At 55.2% G+C, this 17,173-nt stretch overlaps 1 protein-coding gene across 2 annotated transcripts in view; it reads right to left on the bottom strand.

Moving 5' to 3' along the window:
- Positions 1-16,977, bottom strand: part of PAK4 (p21 (RAC1) activated kinase 4) — a 35,460-nt gene extending 18,483 nt beyond the window's left edge. Inside the window, exon 1 of one of the 2 annotated variants that reach the window (XM_072125773.1) lies at positions 16,823-16,977. Coding sequence is in view for 1 of the 2 variants with exons in the window: in XM_072125772.1 (XP_071981873.1) it covers positions 2,912-2,942 (31 nt within the window). In the remaining variant the exon portion in view is untranslated. Of the gene's footprint in view, positions 1-2,911; positions 3,056-16,822 lie in introns of those variants that run through there. The other variant, XM_072125772.1, reaches the window with a different exon arrangement.
- Positions 16,978-17,173: the final 196 nt, after the last annotated feature.

Genomic DNA, 17,173 nt, shown 5'->3' with positions numbered 1-17,173 from the left:
CTCAGCAGTATACATGGAGTACAATGCTCCAACACTGCAGCTCTGGAGAGCACTGAGGAGCGCCCAGAGGCAAAGCATGAGCTCAGCAGGATACATGGAGTACACTGCTCCAACACTGCAGCTCTGGAGAGCACTGAGGATGGGGCCAGAGGCAAAGCATGAGCTCAGCAGGATACACGAGTACACTGCTCCAACACTGCAGCTCTGCAGAGCACTGAGGATAGGGTCAGAGGCAAAGCATGAGCTCAGCAGGATACACAAGTACACTGCTCCAACACTGCAGCTCTGGAGAGCACTGAGGAGCGCCAGAGGCAGATCATGAGCTCAGCAGGATACACAAGTACACTGCTCCAACACTGCAGCTCTGGAGAGCACTGAGGATAGGACAGAGGCAAAGCATGAGCTCAACAGGATACATGGAGTACACTGCTCCAACACTGCAGCTCTGGAGAGCACTGAGGATATGCCAGAGGCAGATCATGAGTTTAGCAGGATACACTGTACACTGCTCCAAAACTGCAGCTCTGGAGAGCACTCAGGATAGGGCCAGAGGCAAAGCATGAGCTCAGCAGGATACCAGAGTACACTGCTCCAACACTGCAGCTCTGGAGAGCACTGAGGATAGGGTCAGAGGCAAAGCATGAGCTCAGCAGAATACCAGAGTACACTGCGCCAACACTGCAGCTCTGGAGAGCACTGAGGAGCGGCCAGAGGCAGATCATGAGCTCAGCAGGATACACGGTACACTGCTCCAACACTGCAGCTCTGAAGAGCACTCAGGATAGGGCCAGTGGCAAAGCATGAGCTCAGCAGGATACACGAGTACACTGCTCCAACACTGCAGCTCTGGAGAGCACTGAGGATAGGGCCAGAGGCAAAGCATGAGCTCAGCAGGATACATGGAGTACACTGCTCCAACACTGCAGCTCTGCAGAGCACTGAGGATAGGGCCAGAGGCAAAGCATGAGCTCAGCAGGATACACGAATACACTGCTCCAACACTGCAGCTCTGGGAAAAGAGAACTAAGGATAGGACAGAGGCAAAGCATGAGCTCAGCAGGATACACAAGTACACTGCTCCAGCACTGCAGCTCTGCAGAGCACTGAGGATGGGGCCAGAGGCAGAGCATGAGCTCAGCAGGATACATGGAGTACACTGCTCCAACACTGCAGCTCTGGAGAGCACTGAGGATAGGGCCAGAGGCAAAGCATGAGCTCAGCAGGATACACGAGTACACTGCTCCAACACTGCAGCTCTGGAGAGCACTGAGGATAGGGCCAGAGGCAAAGCATGAGCTCAGCAGGATACATGGAGTACACTGCTCCAACACTGCAGCTCTGCAGAGCACTGAGGATAGGGCCAGAGGCAAAGCATGAGCTCAGCAGGATACACGAATACACTGCTCCAACACTGCAGCTCTGGGAAAAGAGAACTAAGGATAGGACAGAGGCAAAGCATGAGCTCAGCAGGATACACAAGTACACTGCTCCAGCACTGCAGCTCTGCAGAGCACTGAGGATGGGGCCAGAGGCAGAGCATGAGCTCAGCAGGATACATGGAGTACACTGCTCCAACACTGCAGCTCTGGAGAGCACGGAGGATAGGGCCAGAGGCAAAGCATGAGCTCGGCAGGATACACAAGTACACTGCTCCAACACTGCAGCCCTGGAGAGCACGGAGGATAGGGCCAGAGGCAAAGCATGAGCTCAGCAGGATGCATGGAGTACACTGCTCCAACACTGCAGCTCTGCAGAGCACTGAGGATAGGGCCAGAGGCAAAGCATGAGCTCAGCAGGATACACGAGTACACTGCACCAACACTGCAGCTCTGGAGAGCACTGAGGATAGGGCCAGAGGAAAAGTATGAGCTCAGAAGGATACACGAGTACACTGCACCAACACTGCAGCTCTGGAGAGCACCGAGGATAGGGCCAGAGGCAAAGCATGAGCTCAGCAGGATGCATGGAGTACACTGCTCCAACACTGCAGCTCTGGAGAGCACTGAAGACAACCTAACATCTGTGTCAGCACCCTTGGTGTAGCAGCTGTCAGTGCTGCCCCCTACAGACGCTGCGCTCCTGCTCCTCCTGGGCGTCTCCCTACAAGCACAGGATAAGAACACTCAACCAATCAGTGACTGACGTGGTAGCCCGCCTTAGTCAGTGATTGGCTGAGCAGCCTCTCCTAGTGTTTACTATAAGGATACACCCAGTGCAGCGGGTACCAGGAGCTCACTATATACTATGTCACAGGCCCCTTTTACTGGACAACCCCTTTAAGGCTAAAGCTACCTTGCCATTTCCGTACGATGCTGAATGAGCCCCTTTCGCTGGATTTTCCATTGTCTGACATCCGTAGCCTCTGATCCTATAGAGAAGCTCACGGGAAAACCTTCTGGGTCATGAATAATACAGAGCGCCGCTCGCTCTGCGCATCAATAATTCGCTGGATTCCTGCGGACGCGAGACCTCGTCCTCCATACACCTATCCTGGCGGTACAAGCGCCCTGCCATCCGATACGCTCCCCTATAGGACGCTAACGAGTCTTCTATACATTCTGCTCATTAGTGGCCACGCTTAACCCTTTAACAACCACCTATACCCACGACAGCGGTTTCACGAGGATCGGAGTGACCCCCAAAATAGTCAGTTATAGGACTTGCAGGTCATTAGAGGTTCAGCTTCCTATCGCCCCCGCACCGCGGATCCTAGCCCCCAGTACGGTCATCACGTGACTCTCCTGACCCCAAGCACCTCTCTCCATCACTGGTCAGATGACCCCGCGATGCCCCCCAGGGCTCTAACTCGATGTCTATGAGGATTGTCCATCCCGTCGGACCTTAATGAAGGTGGAGCCCCCCCATATAGATGGAGAAGACCTCCCGTGCAGGACTAGTAGTAAGCACTCACCCTTGGCATGGCTGTGAGCTCCGGCCACCATAGAGACGCTGTGTGTGGGGTGAGGGTTCCGGGAGCCGTGTGATGGGAAGTTTCAGGCCTCTCACCGTCCCAGCCAGTTTCATGACGTGAAGCCTCGGCTCCTCCCTGACCCATGGGAGGAGGGCGGAGGAGAGGAAAAAGGGATCCCGGGAACAATACACTGCAAACCTGGAGGAGACGCTGTGATACAAGGAGCTCATCCAGGGGGGGCGGCCGGGGGGCTTCTCCACATTCCTGCACACAATGGCCCCATTTATCCTGCAAGTTCAATGTCCTGCAAGACCCTCCACAATATCTCCTGAATAGGGGGTCTGCATGGTGTCTGTAGTGTGTGGGGGGAAGGTGGTTCTAACTAACACAGCGCCCCCCTGATTATACAGGCCGAGTATAACATTGCAGGTCAATTACATAGAAATAAAATCCATCCTGATAAACCCGGGACATTCCTCATAGATCCAGGCACCGGGACTGTGATATCTTCTTATATTTCTCATCCATGGCCTCCTTCCTTCTAATATCAACTTTATAACTTATATTAAGATTTATATATGCCAACAAAGGGCCAGTGTTACCAGATCCCCTCTGTGCTGTAGCTTCACAGGTTGTTATTCTGTGCAGGAAAACTTTACCCGAGTGCTGAGGATACAGCAGGTGGGGGAAGGGTAACGGCCTGTGAAGCTACTGAGCTCTTCAGGCTCATTAGCATAATTGTAAAAGTTGATACTAGAAGGATGGAGGCCATCGATAAGAAATATAAGAAGATACCACAGTCCCGGTGCCTGGATCTATATGTCCCTGGTTTATCAGGATGGGTTTTGATGGGAGATTGAGGCCCTAACATTGGATAACAAGATGACCGTGGGGGGGGGGGGGGGGAGGGGGGGTTGGTCCAGCCTCAGGGACCCCTATGATGTTACGGGACCTTCATACTTGACCCGCTGTTCTATAAATTCCCTTTTCTAATGAATAGTCAGGGTCTCGAGTGGTTAGACCTCCTCCAATCAGCAGGACTGGGGTCTCCGATCTATAGATCAGTGCAGACCCTAGAAGTGGGCACCACACCCATCCTATATGGAATATCCCTTGATTTAGATGATTAAACAGTAGTACCAGACGTGGCCTCTGGACATGAGTGGTGCCGTTCCCAAAACAAAACCTTCCCTGTCGCTCATATTTTTCACCGTACACTAAACCGAGGGGTAATACGGATGGTGCAACTTATGGAAACGAGCCAAAGTTCATCCCTCGCTCGCACGTTCTGGCGCAGGATTGTGCCTGGGCCTTCTAGAAATACAGGCGGAGCGGGTTTTGGATGGCACAGGAGACACACGCTCGCAGCCAGGTGTGGAGGTGGCGGGGGCTGTGCACATGTTACTGTAGATCTGCTTTCACTGCTCGCGCTTACACAAAGGATTAAAGGGAATTAGAGGCAGGAGCAGCGTGACCCCCGCTCCTCTGACCGCACATCCCGGAGTTACATAATCCTCCGTCACACACAGGCACAACGCTAGAGTACTAAATGTATGAAGCAGCGCCACCTCCGGGCACAGGCCAGACTCAGTACTGCATCCAAGCTCTAGTAAAGTGGATGCTCTGGAGCTGCAGTACCAGACACAACCTGCAGACAAGGGTGGCGCCATTGCAATAACAATTACAATTGTTGGATTAGTGTAATGCCTCATTTCACCTCCGGAGGTGCTGCAGGGAAAGAAAGTATCTAAATAAAGTGATGGCGCCTACAATCTCAAGATCCCAGTACACCAAGACGGATCAGTATCCACAGGGCCCACATGATAAGGTGCAGATCATCCCATGGTGGTGACATTATCTCATGTCCATGGCCTGACCAGACACCTTCAAGGGGCAGCACACAAGGACCTGATGGTTTGCAGATGACAAGGAGGAGATAGTTTTATGACCAAGAGGTCAAAAGTCTTGACCCCCACATGACTGCAGAGTCTGGAGAACAAGGGTCTAGTAAGTGCAGGCTCTGGAGTGTTATCACACGGGGCCTTCATCTTTTCACAATCAGTGACTTTAGGAACTATACAAAAACAAAGCAAACCCTATTCATACACCCCCCGGGGGGGGGGGGGGGACCGTCCCTATTTATACATCCTGAGGGGGGGGGCCCTATTAATACACCCTGAGGGGGGGAGCGGGGATGGACCGGCCCTATTTATACACCCTGAGGGGGGGAGCGGGGATGGACCGGCCCTATTTATACACCCTGAGGGGGGGAGCGGGGATGGACCGTCCTTATTTATACACCCCGGGGGAGCGGGGATGGACCACCCCTATTTATACACCCCAGGGGAGCGGGGATGGACCGTCCTTATTTATACACCCCTTGGTCTTGCGCCCGGTCCCTCTATTTACCCCCATATAGCACTAATGGAGACGCCAAGTGTTTTGCCCTCTGCAGGTGCCTTAGTCAATAGAGCGGTACCCCATTTATCCAAAGAAAGAGGGACCCCCTGTTCTTGCGCTCAGTGTAGGCCCCCGCAGTCAGTCAACCAACCAGCACGTTACCCCATAATAATTAAAGGACTTGGGGGGGGGGGGGACCGTCCCTATTTATACACCCTGGGGGAGCGGGGATGGACCGGCCCTTTTTATACACCCTGAGGGGGGGGGGGGGAGCGGGGATAGACCGGCCCTATTTATACACCCTGAGGGGGGAGCGGGGAGATAGACCGGCCCTATTTATACACCCTGAGGGGGGAGCGGGGAGATAGACCGGCCCTATTTATACACCCTGAGGGGGGGGGGGGGAGCGGGGATGGACCGGCCCTATTTATACACCCTGAGGGGGGGGGGGTAGCGGGGATAGACCGGCCCTATTTATACACCCTGAGGGGGGAGCGGGGAGATGGACCGGCCCTATTTATACACCCTGAGGGGGGGAGCGGGGATGGACCGGCCCTATTTATACACCCTGAGGGGGGAGCGGGGAGATGGACCGGCCCTATTTATACACCCTGAGGGGGGGGGGGTAGCGGGGATAGACCGGCCCTATTTATACACCCTGAGGGGGGAGCGGGGAGATGGACCGGCCCTATTTATACACCCTGAGGGGGGGAGCGGGGATGGACCGGCCCTATTTATACACCCTGAGGGGGGGAGCGGGGATGGACCGGCCCTATTTATACACCCTGAGGGGGGGAGCGGGGATGGACCGTCCTTATTTATACACCCTGAGGGGGAGCGGGGATGGACCGTCCCTATTTATACACCCCCTGGGGGGGGGGGCATCCCTATTTATACACCCTGGGGGAGCGGGGATGGACCGTCCCTATTTATACACCCTGGGGGGGGGGCCCTATTTATACACCCTGAGGGGGGGGGGGAGAGCGGGGATGGACCGGCCCTATTTATACACCCTGAGGGGGGGAGCGGGGATGGACCACCCCTATTTATACACCCTGAGGGGGGGAGCGGGGATGGACCGGCCCTATTTATACACCCTGAGGGGGGGAGCGGGGATGGACCACCCCTATTTATACACCCTGAGGGGGGGAGCGGGGATGGACCGGCCCTATTTATACACCCTGAGGGGGGAGCGGGGATGGACCGTCCTTATTTATACACCCCGAGGGAGCGGGGATGGACCACCCCTATTTATACACCCCAGGGGAGCGGGGATGGACCGTCCTTATTTATACACCCCTTGGTCTTGCGCCCGGTCCCTCTATTTACCCCCATATAGCACTAATGGAGACGCCAAGTGTTGTGCCCTCTGCAGGTGCCATAGTCAATAGAGCGGTACCCCATTTATCCAAAGAAAGAGGGACCCCCTGTTCTTGCGCTCAGTGTAGGCCCCCGCAGTCAGTCAACCAACCAGCACGTTACCCCATAATAATTAAAGGACTTGGGGGGGGGGGGGGACCGTCCCTATTTATACACCCTGGGGGAGCGGGGATGGACCGGCCCTTTTTATACACCCTGAGGGGGGGGGGGGGAGCGGGGATAGACCGGCCCTATTTATACACCCTGAGGGGGGAGCGGGGAGATAGACCGGCCCTATTTATACACCCTGAGGGGGGAGCGGGGAGATAGACCGGCCCTATTTATACACCCTGAGGGGGGGGGGGGGAGCGGGGATGGACCGGCCCTATTTATACACCCTGAGGGGGGGGGGGTAGCGGGGATAGACCGGCCCTATTTATACACCCTGAGGGGGGAGCGGGGAGATGGACCGGCCCTATTTATACACCCTGAGGGGGGGAGCGGGGATGGACCGGCCCTATTTATACACCCTGAGGGGGGGAGCGGGGATGGACCGGCCCTATTTATACACCCTGAGGGGGGGAGCGGGGATGGACCGTCCTTATTTATACACCCTGAGGGGGGAGCGGGGATGGACCGTCCCTATTTATACACCCCCTGGGGGGGGGGGGCATCCCTATTTATACACCCTGGGGGAGCGGGGATGGACCGTCCCTATTTATACACCCTGGGGGGGGGGCCCTATTTATACACCCTGAGGGGGGGGGGGAGAGCGGGGATGGACCGGCCCTATTTATACACCCTGAGGGGGGGAGCGGGGATGGACCGGCCCTATTTATACACCCTGAGGGGGGGAGCGGGGATGGACCGGCCCTATTTATACACCCTGAGGGGGGGAGCGGGGATGGACCACCCCTATTTATACACCCTGAGGGGGGGAGCGGGGATGGACCGGCCCTATTTATACACCCTGAGGGGGGGAGCGGGGATGGACCGTCCTTATTTATACACCCCGAGGGAGCGGGGATGGACCACCCCTATTTATACACCCCAGGGGAGCGGGGATGGACCGTCCTTATTTATACACCCCTTGGTCTTGCGCCCGGTCCCTCTATTTACCCCCATATAGCACTAATGGAGACGCCAAGTGTTGTGCCCTCTGCAGGTGCCATAGTCAATAGAGCGGTACCCCATTTATCCAAAGAAAGAGGGACCCCCTGTTCTTGCGCTCAGTGTAGGCCCCCGCAGTCAGTCAACCAACCAGCACGTTACCCCATAATAATTAAAGGACTTGGGGGGGGGGGGGACCGTCCCTATTTATACACCCTGGGGGAGCGGGGATGGACCGGCCCTTTTTATACACCCTGAGGGGGGGGGGGGGGAGCGGGGATAGACCGGCCCTATTTATACACCCTGAGGGGGGAGCGGGGAGATGGACCGGCCCTATTTATACACCCTGAGGGGGGGGGGGGGAGCGGGGATGGACCGGCCCTATTTATACACCCTGAGGGGGAGCGGGGAGATGGACCGGCCCTATTTATACACCCTGAGGGGGGGAGCGGGGATGGACCGGCCCTATTTATACACCCTGAGGGGGGAGCGGGGATGGACCGGCCCTATTTATACACCCTGAGGGGGGGAGCGGGGATGGACCGTCCTTATTTATACACCCTGAGGGGGGGAGCGGGGATGGAGCGTCCCTATTTATACACCCCCTGGGGGGGGGGGGCATCCCTATTTATACACCCTGGGGGAGCGGGGATGGACCGTCCCTATTTATACACCCTGGGGGGGGGGGGGGACCGTCCCTATTTATACACCCTGGGGGGGGGGGCCCTATTTATACACCCTGAGGGGGGGGGGGGGAGAGCGGGGATGGACCGGCCCTATTTATACACCCTGAGGGGGGGAGCGGGGATGGACCACCCCTATTTATACACCCTGAGGGGGGGAGCGGGGATGGACCGGCCCTATTTATACACCCTGAGGGGGGGAGCGGGGATGGACCGGCCCTATTTATACACCCTGAGGGGGGGAGCGGGGATGGACCGGCCCTATTTATACACCCTGAGGGGGGGAGCGGGGATGGACCGGCCCTATTTATACACCCTGAGGGGGGGAGCGGGGATGGACCGGCCCTATTTATACACCCTGAGGGGGGGAGCGGGGATGGACCGGCCCTATTTATACACCCCGAGGGAGCGGGGATGGACCGGCCCTATTTATACACCCTGAGGGGGGGAGCGGGGATGGACCACCCCTATTTATACACCCTGAGGGGGGGAGCGGGGATGGACCGGCCCTATTTATACACCCTGAGGGGGGGAGCGGGGATGGACCGTCCTTATTTATACACCCCGAGGGAGCGGGGATGGACCACCCCTATTTATACACCCCAGGGGAGCGGGGATGGACCGTCCTTATTTATACACCCCTTGGTCTTGCGCCCGGTCCCTCTATTTACCCCCATATAGCACTAATGGAGACGCCAAGTGTTGTGCCCTCTGCAGGTGCCATAGTCAATAGAGCGGTACCCCATTTATCCAAAGAAAGAGGGACCCCCTGTTCTTGCGCTCAGTGTAGGCCCCCGCAGTCAGTCAACCAACCAGCACGTTACCCCATAATAATTAAAGGACTTGGGGGGGGGGGGGACCGTCCCTATTTATACACCCTGGGGGAGCGGGGATGGACCGGCCCTTTTTATACACCCTGAGGGGGGGGGGGGGAGCGGGGATAGACCGGCCCTATTTATACACCCTGAGGGGGGAGCGGGGAGATGGACCGGCCCTATTTATACACCCTGAGGGGGGGGGGGAGCGGGGATGGACCGGCCCTATTTATACACCCTGAGGGGGGAGCGGGGAGATGGACCGGCCCTATTTATACACCCTGAGGGGGGGGGGGGGGAGCGGGGATGGACCGGCCCTATTTATACACCCTGAGGGGGGAGCGGGGAGATGGACCGGCCCTATTTATACACCCTGAGGGGGGGAGCGGGGATGGACCGGCCCTATTTATACACCCTGAGGGGGGGAGCGGGGATGGACCGGCCCTATTTATACACCCTGAGGGGGGGAGCGGGGATGGACCGTCCTTATTTATACACCCTGAGGGGGGGAGCGGGGATGGACCGTCCCTATTTATACACCCCCTGGGGGGGGGGGGGCATCCCTATTTATACACCCTGGGGGAGCGGGGATGGACCGTCCCTATTTATACACCCTGGGGGGGGGGGGGGGACCGTCCCTATTTATACACCCTGGGGGGGGGGGGCCCTATTTATACACCCTGAGGGGGGGGGGGGGAGAGCGGGGATGGACCGGCCCTATTTATACACCCTGAGGGGGGGGGGGGGAGAGCGGGGATGGACCACCCCTATTTATACACCCTGAGGGGGGGAGCGGGGATGGACCGGCCCTATTTATACACCCTGAGGGGGGGAGCGGGGATGGACCGGCCCTATTTATACACCCTGAGGGGGGAGCGGGGATGGACCGGCCCTATTTATACACCCTGAGGGGGGGAGCGGGGATGGACCGGCCCTATTTATACACCCTGAGGGGGGGAGCGGGGATGGACCGGCCCTATTTATACACCCCGAGGGAGCGGGGATGGACCACCCCTATTTATACACCCCAGGGGAGCGGGGATGGACCGTCCTTATTTATACACCCCTTGGTCTTGCGCCCGGTCCCTCCATTTACCCCCATATAGCACTAATGGAGACGCCAAGTGTTGTGCCCTCTGCAGGTGCCATAGTCAATAGAGCGGTACCCCATTTATCCAAAGAAAGAGGGACCCCCTGTTCTTGCGTCCAGTGCAGGCCCCCGCAGTCAGTCAACCAACCAGCACGTTACCCCATAATAATTAAAGGACTAGGTCATCAGATTTTACCCCAATAAACTACTGCCCCCCTCAGGGAGGGGATGAAGTGTCCTTTCAAGAATTCCTACTTTTATGTCACTTCTCACCCGAATTCTCCTCCAAAGCCATGAGAAAACGAGCAGAGAAGAGTCATACAGTGCCAGAGATGAGTCACGTTTAGGGGGGATGTTGAAGGGGTGTAACTTGCTGATCAGTGGGGGTCTTAGTGCCGAGTCAGATCGCGAGAACGAGGGGTCCAACCGACTAATGGAGCAGACGGCTTTGCACGGCGATCTTAGTCTGAGGAGCGGCGAGGGGTCGGTCGGTCGGACACCTCATTCTGTCGATCTGTGGGGGTCTCAGCACCGAGACCCCCACTGATCAGCAAGTTAGACCCTATCCCGTAATTGGGCCTAACTTGCCTTCATGGGAAAACCCCTTTAATTCAGACGCCTTTGTTCCTGTAGTACCTAGAAATAATGTGATTGCAACTTTTGGAGACTTTTTTGGGACTTGTTTTTAAAAAGTTGCAAATTCACTAAAGACCAAACGCCACAAGTATCAATAAGGAAAAACCGCTAAGACACCTCCGAGAAGCAGGAAAGCCAAAAAAAGTCCCAAAAAACAGATGACCAAGACAGACGTGTGCCCCAAAGTGTCCATTAAGGGACTTCTATTATGGGCCGGGGCCAACAATACTTAAAGGTAATGGATAATAATGCTGCCGAGCGGGTTCAAGGCGAGACCACCCCCATATTTCTCTAAAGTGGTGGTTTATGGGGTCACTGGATTCCGCCCCCACCTACTGATTTCTATAGGCGCTCCCTATAATATATTCAGTAAATGTGGGAGCCGTATACCAGCAGGCAATGTTGTGTGCCTACACATGGGCAGCAGCTGGCACTTGCCACACACCCACAGCTGCCCCTGTGCACATGGCGTAGGCACACAACACGCTGCATGTGTCAGGGGTGAAGGGGTTACTGACAAGGGGGATGGGATAGCTATGTGTGGAATGTAGAAGGAGACACTGAGACCATCTCCAGGCGGCCCCCCTCATCACCCAGACGCATGCCAGGCTCTAGCCGGTGAGTAACATGACCCGGACAAATGACTCTCCAGGTCAGTGCCCGGCCCATGCCCATTGTGTCCTTCCTGGAAAGCATCATGCCACCCTGGGTGCCAGCCTTACACGTGGCACTACCCTGTCCAAGACGTTGCCTCCACTTGTCATTCTGGACAGCTGCAGCTTACAATGCACAAGGACGGGCACAGGACACATGCCAGGGGGTACGGGCACTCTGCTATCCCAATAATGCAGAGTAGAGGAGAGACTGGCGCAAATCATCAGAACCCTGGCCCGCAGCCAATGCGCCAGCCGCCCCCCCGCACAGCTGGGATGTGAAGCTCCCAACTAACTCATCGATCCAAGGAGCTGCTCCAGGAGGCAGCATACATTGCACCAAGTACAAGCCGTTTATCACTGCAGCATTCTATCTGTTCATCCTGAGCTCCCTGGTGCATGTACAACAGTGAAATGGGCTAGATATATAAGTACTGATCCCCAGACTATAGAACACCTGACTCTCCATATTGGCCCTGGATAGTCCGAATAAGGTCACATAAACACCGCAGAGCGTCGCATGATCCACGAGCTGCAGAACATTGCATTATATAATAATTTAATGTCTACTTCGTGCTCCGTATATCAGTCAATTAGATTTAGATAATTACAAGTCTCGCCCAATGCATCTGAAGACGTGGGAACTTGTACTGAGAACAGCAGAGTCTAGTAGCAGAATCCAGGGCCTCCACCCGGAGCCCCCAGAGTGTTGCTGAGACACGCTGAGTGTTGTAGTTCCTCCCTAGCAGGTGATATGTGGTGGCATGCTGAGTGTTGTAGTTCCTCCCTAGCAGGTGTCATGTGGTGGCATGCTGAGTGTTGTAGTTCCTCCCTGGCAGGTGATATGTGGTGGCACGCTGAGTGTTGTAGTTCCTCCCTAGCAGGTGATATGTGGTGGCACGCTGAGTGTTGTAGTTCCTCCCTAGCAGGTGATATGTGGTGGCATGCTGAGTGTTGTAGTTCCTCCCTGGCAGGTGATATGTGGTGGCATGCTGAGTGTTGTAGTTCCTCCCTGGCAGGTGATATGTGGTGGCATGCTGAGTGTTGTAGTTCCTCCCTAGCAGGTGTCATGTGGTGGCATGCTGAGTGTTGTAGTTCCTCCCTAGCAGGTGATATGTGGTGGCAAGCTGAGTGTTGTAGTTCCTCCCTGGCAGGTGATATGTGGTGGCACGCTGAGTGTTGTAGTTCCTCCCTGGCAGGTGATATGTGGTGGCATGCTGAGTGTTGTAGTTCCTCCCTGGCAGGTGATATGTGGTGGCACGCTGAGTGTTGTAGTTCCTCCCTAGCAGGTGATATGTGGTGGCACGCTGAGTGTTGTAGTTCCTCCCTAGCAGGTGTCATGTGGTGGCACGCTGAGTGTTGTAGTTCCTCCCTAGCAGGTGTCATGTGGTGGCACGCTGAGTGTTGTAGTTCCTCCCTGGCAGGTGATATGTGGTGGCACGCTGAGTGTTGTAGTTCCTCCCTAGCAGGTGTCATGTGGTGGCACGCTGAGTGTTGTAGTTCCTCCCTGGCAGGTGTCATGTGGTGGCACGCTGAGTGTTGTAGTTCCTCCCTGGCAGGTGATATGTGGTGGCATGCTGAGTGTTGTAGTTCCTCCCTGGCAGGTGTCATGTGGTGGCACGCTGAGTGTTGTAGTTCCTCCCTGGCAGGTGTCATGTGGTGGCACGCTGAGTGTTGTAGTTCCTCCTGGCAGGTGATATGTGGTGGCACGCTGAGTGTTGTAGTTCCTCCCTAGCAGGTGATATGTGGTGGCACGCTGAGTGTTGTAGTTCCTCCCTAGCAGGTGATATGTGGTGGCATGCTGAGTGTTGTAGTTCCTCCCTGGCAGGTGATATGTGGTGGCATGCTGAGTGTTGTAGTTCATCCCTAGCAGGTGTCATGTGGTGGCATGCTGAGTGTTGTAGTTCCTCCCTGGCAGGTGATATGTGGTGGCACGCTGAGTGTTGTAGTTCCTCCCTAGCAGGTGACATGTGGTGGCATGCTGAGTGTTGTAGTTCCTCCCTGGCAGGTGATATGTGGTGGCATGCTGAGTGTTGTAGTTCCTCCCTAGCAGGTGTCATGTGGTGGCATGCTGAGTGTTGTAGTTCCTCCCTAGCAGGTGATATGTGGTGGCATGCTGAGTGTTGTAGTTCCTCCCTAGCAGGTGACATGTGGTGGCATGCTGAGTGTTGTAGTTCCTCCCTAGCAGGTGACATGTGGTGGCACGCTGAGTGTTGTAGTTCCTCCGCTGTATGAAGCTGCAGCAGTCGGTGCAGCCTGCGGCAGTGACAGGTGTGGATGGAGATGCACTTGTTCCTGGGCAGGTCCTGGCGTGTATCACAGGGAAGGTCTGTGGCTGCGCATCTGGAGGCTGGTACAACGCGGCACCTGTCTCATCGTGTCAATCATGGGCACCGCTGCCCCCTGCTCTGCCCGTACCTCGACATGACCTCTGCCCTGGGTACTACACACACAGGACAATCCCTCCAAGCCTGTATCCGCAGGGTAACCCCACATAAGGGACCGGCTCCTGCTCCTCTGTACCGCACCCAGTCCTTACACCCTCCACGCTGTGCCAAATACAGGGCCGCCACACCTCGTCCAACCACCGACTACTGCTTTAACCCTTCTATATCCAGGGTCGACAAGTCAGTGGGCAGGACAGGGATGGACGAGAGAGGAAAAAACAGGCAGGGAGAGGTCATCAGTCAGGGGTTAAAGTGCAGTCCAGAGCAGCAGCTGTTGTGTATTATCAAATAACCACTAACAAACAGCGCCCCCTCTGGACACAGGCCAAGTCTGGTTTTACCGTTTTGAAGTGAAACTACAAAGGCTTTTGCTGATCTTATAGGACCCTTTTCATTTCCTGCGAGATGCCTTGATCCAATAACTTTCCTAAAATACAGGACATACCCCCCCTCCCACTACCCCCAAGGCCATTGTCCTAAAAGAAGATGTTATAACAAAGAGAGCAAGATCCAAATGCTGGTGTCATTAAGCAATGGATGACCAGACACAGACAATCCCACAATATACACAAGGGAGGCATTATCCCGGAGAAAATCCCCCTCTTAAGGGGATGGTCCTTTTTTCAGTGGACCAACCCCTTTAAGAGGTTGCGCATTTCTAGGCTCTGAGAATAACTCTGCACTAGAAGCTGCTGCATAACATCATACAGGCGGTGATAACAGGGCGAGGGTCTCCGCACGACCCCCCACCACCTCCCATGAGGCACATCACAGCAGACACTGATAAAGGACACAAATCCATCACCAGATCCTGAGCCGACCATATCCTACAGATCAGTGCAGACTCAGCCCCCAGAACCCACTGCTTCTTACACCCCCCCCCCCCTTCCCCCATTGATACACATTTAGGGGAAGGACCCCCATAACACAAAACGGGTATGGCATATGATATGCAGAACTTACCCGCATCCATTACAGGAAACCTGCCATATAAATCCATCACGATACACCAGGAGCACTTACTCATAGCTCCAGGCACCGGGACTGCGGGAATCTACTTCCTTCTAAAATGAACTGGTACAAAATTATGCTAATTAAGTTACCAGAGCCCCTCTTTGCTGCAATTGCACAGGCTGTTAAGTAGGTGGAGGGAGCAGAGGGGAAGACAGCCTTGCAAAACGAAGAACACTTCTGCCTCATTAGCATAATTTTAAAAGTTGATTTTTAGAAGGAAGGAGGACACGGATAGCAAATATAAGAAGATTATCACAGTCCCAGTGCCCCTGGGTTATCATAATGGATTTTGATGGTAGATTTCCTTTACGCAGACATCAGAAAGTAGCCGAGATTGGCACATGTATAATTCTGGGATTTAGCTGCTGCGGCAGCAAGGGGGGGGGCTCAACTATTGCGCTGCAAAAGCTGATTTCCATACCATGATTGTTGAGATATCAGCCCCATTATCCGACCATTATAATCCTCTTTACCGTCGGAGAAGAGTAGCTGGAAGGGGGCGTGTGTTATGCTACACTTCTCTGACACGGTCTGATAAAGCATCAGCCTATGTCTGAGAGGAGGTGCTGAAGCAGAGAAGGTGGCGCGTGTTGTCAGAGATCATAGCACAGGCTCCTCCTCTGCACCAGCTCCTCCTCTCTGATAGTGGAGAGGATTACAATGGTCAGATACTGGGGCTGATATCTCAGCAACCATGGAATGAAAATTCAAAGCAGGACACGGGACGTCATAGGGAGCCCTGCTGCACGGGGGTTACATGACCTGCGACTCCCATTGGTGAACTGGAAACTTTAACAGGAAGTCCTGGATCCGGGGTCACGTGATCTGTGGCTCCAGGCAAACTTTATCAGGGTAAGTATAATCTGGGTGACCCTATTCATATGTTATATTAGGAGTGTACTGAAGCACAACACATTTCTTGTCAAAATTTCTGCAAAAAAGTTGGAAGCAGATGGATTTCTGGAAATATATCAGGCGTAGCGGTGGCTTCCGTGGCCGACCCCCCCCCCCCCCCCCCACTGCTAAGAACAAAAGGGTCACAAGGGTCATGTTTAGGGGTCCAGTAGTCCTATTATGGGGGGGGGATCCCATGTGTGCAGGCACCAGGCCTGGCATCTATACCGGCCGTACCACCTATACATACTATACCATCTACATGCCCAGGTCTATAGGGGGCGCTATTACATTTATCAGAATTTACCGTCTGCCCATAAAAGTTACAGAAAAAAAAAAGTGACAAGTCTGGAATAGCAGTCAGACTCCGCGCAGGGTGCAATGCTCTGCAGGGGGGCGACGCTGAGCGCAGGGTGCAATGCTCTGCAGGGGGGCGACGCTGAGCGCAGGGTGCAATGCTCTGCAGGGGGGCGACGCTGAGCGCAGGGTGCAATGCTCTGCAGGGGGGCGACGCTGAGCGCAGGGTGCAGTGCTCTGCAGGGGGCGACGCTGAGCGCGGGGTATAATCTGCTCCAGATAAGAGAAATGAGATAAGATGACAGAAAAGTCTCCATATAACATTTCTTAGGCCTTTATACAAGGAGCTGTCACCATTATACCCAGACCACAACTCTCCACAACTCAACCTCAATCACATCGGCCGATAAACATCGTACGTCGCACACACTACAGAAGACACTGCAGAAGTCATGGAGGACGCGCCCATTTCTTGGCATGAAGTACTTTTCTATGAGCCTCCCCTCTCCTCACCTGACACCCGGGCTCCGCTCTCCTCACTGTCCTCCGGCCCCGGCCGCCATATTGTCCTGCGAGTTTCAACATCCGGGGACTCCTAGATCCCAGAGCGCCGGCTGCCCAGCAACGCCGTACGCCATGAGCGGCCCCGCCCGCCTGATGAAGAAGCACGCCCTCATTGGTCGGAATAGTTGTCACTCTGTTAATTAGCGCTCATTGATTGGTTAGATTAGATATATGTCAGGCAGGTGGATAAAGCTTGCTGATTGGCCGAGAGAGTATTCGTATCTCGCACATTTGTTTTGCGGGTCCTGGGTGTAGGGGGTCAGGTGACCGCGCTGTCATGTGTCTGCAGCACAGGAGCCA

Source organism: Engystomops pustulosus, chromosome 9 (assembly GCF_040894005.1).
Source record: "Engystomops pustulosus chromosome 9, aEngPut4.maternal, whole genome shotgun sequence".
In the NCBI taxonomy this organism is placed as follows: Eukaryota; Metazoa; Chordata; class Amphibia; order Anura; family Leptodactylidae; genus Engystomops; species Engystomops pustulosus.
Note: the sequence above shows the minus strand (reverse complement) of the source record. Positions and strands in the feature narration are given on the sequence as shown.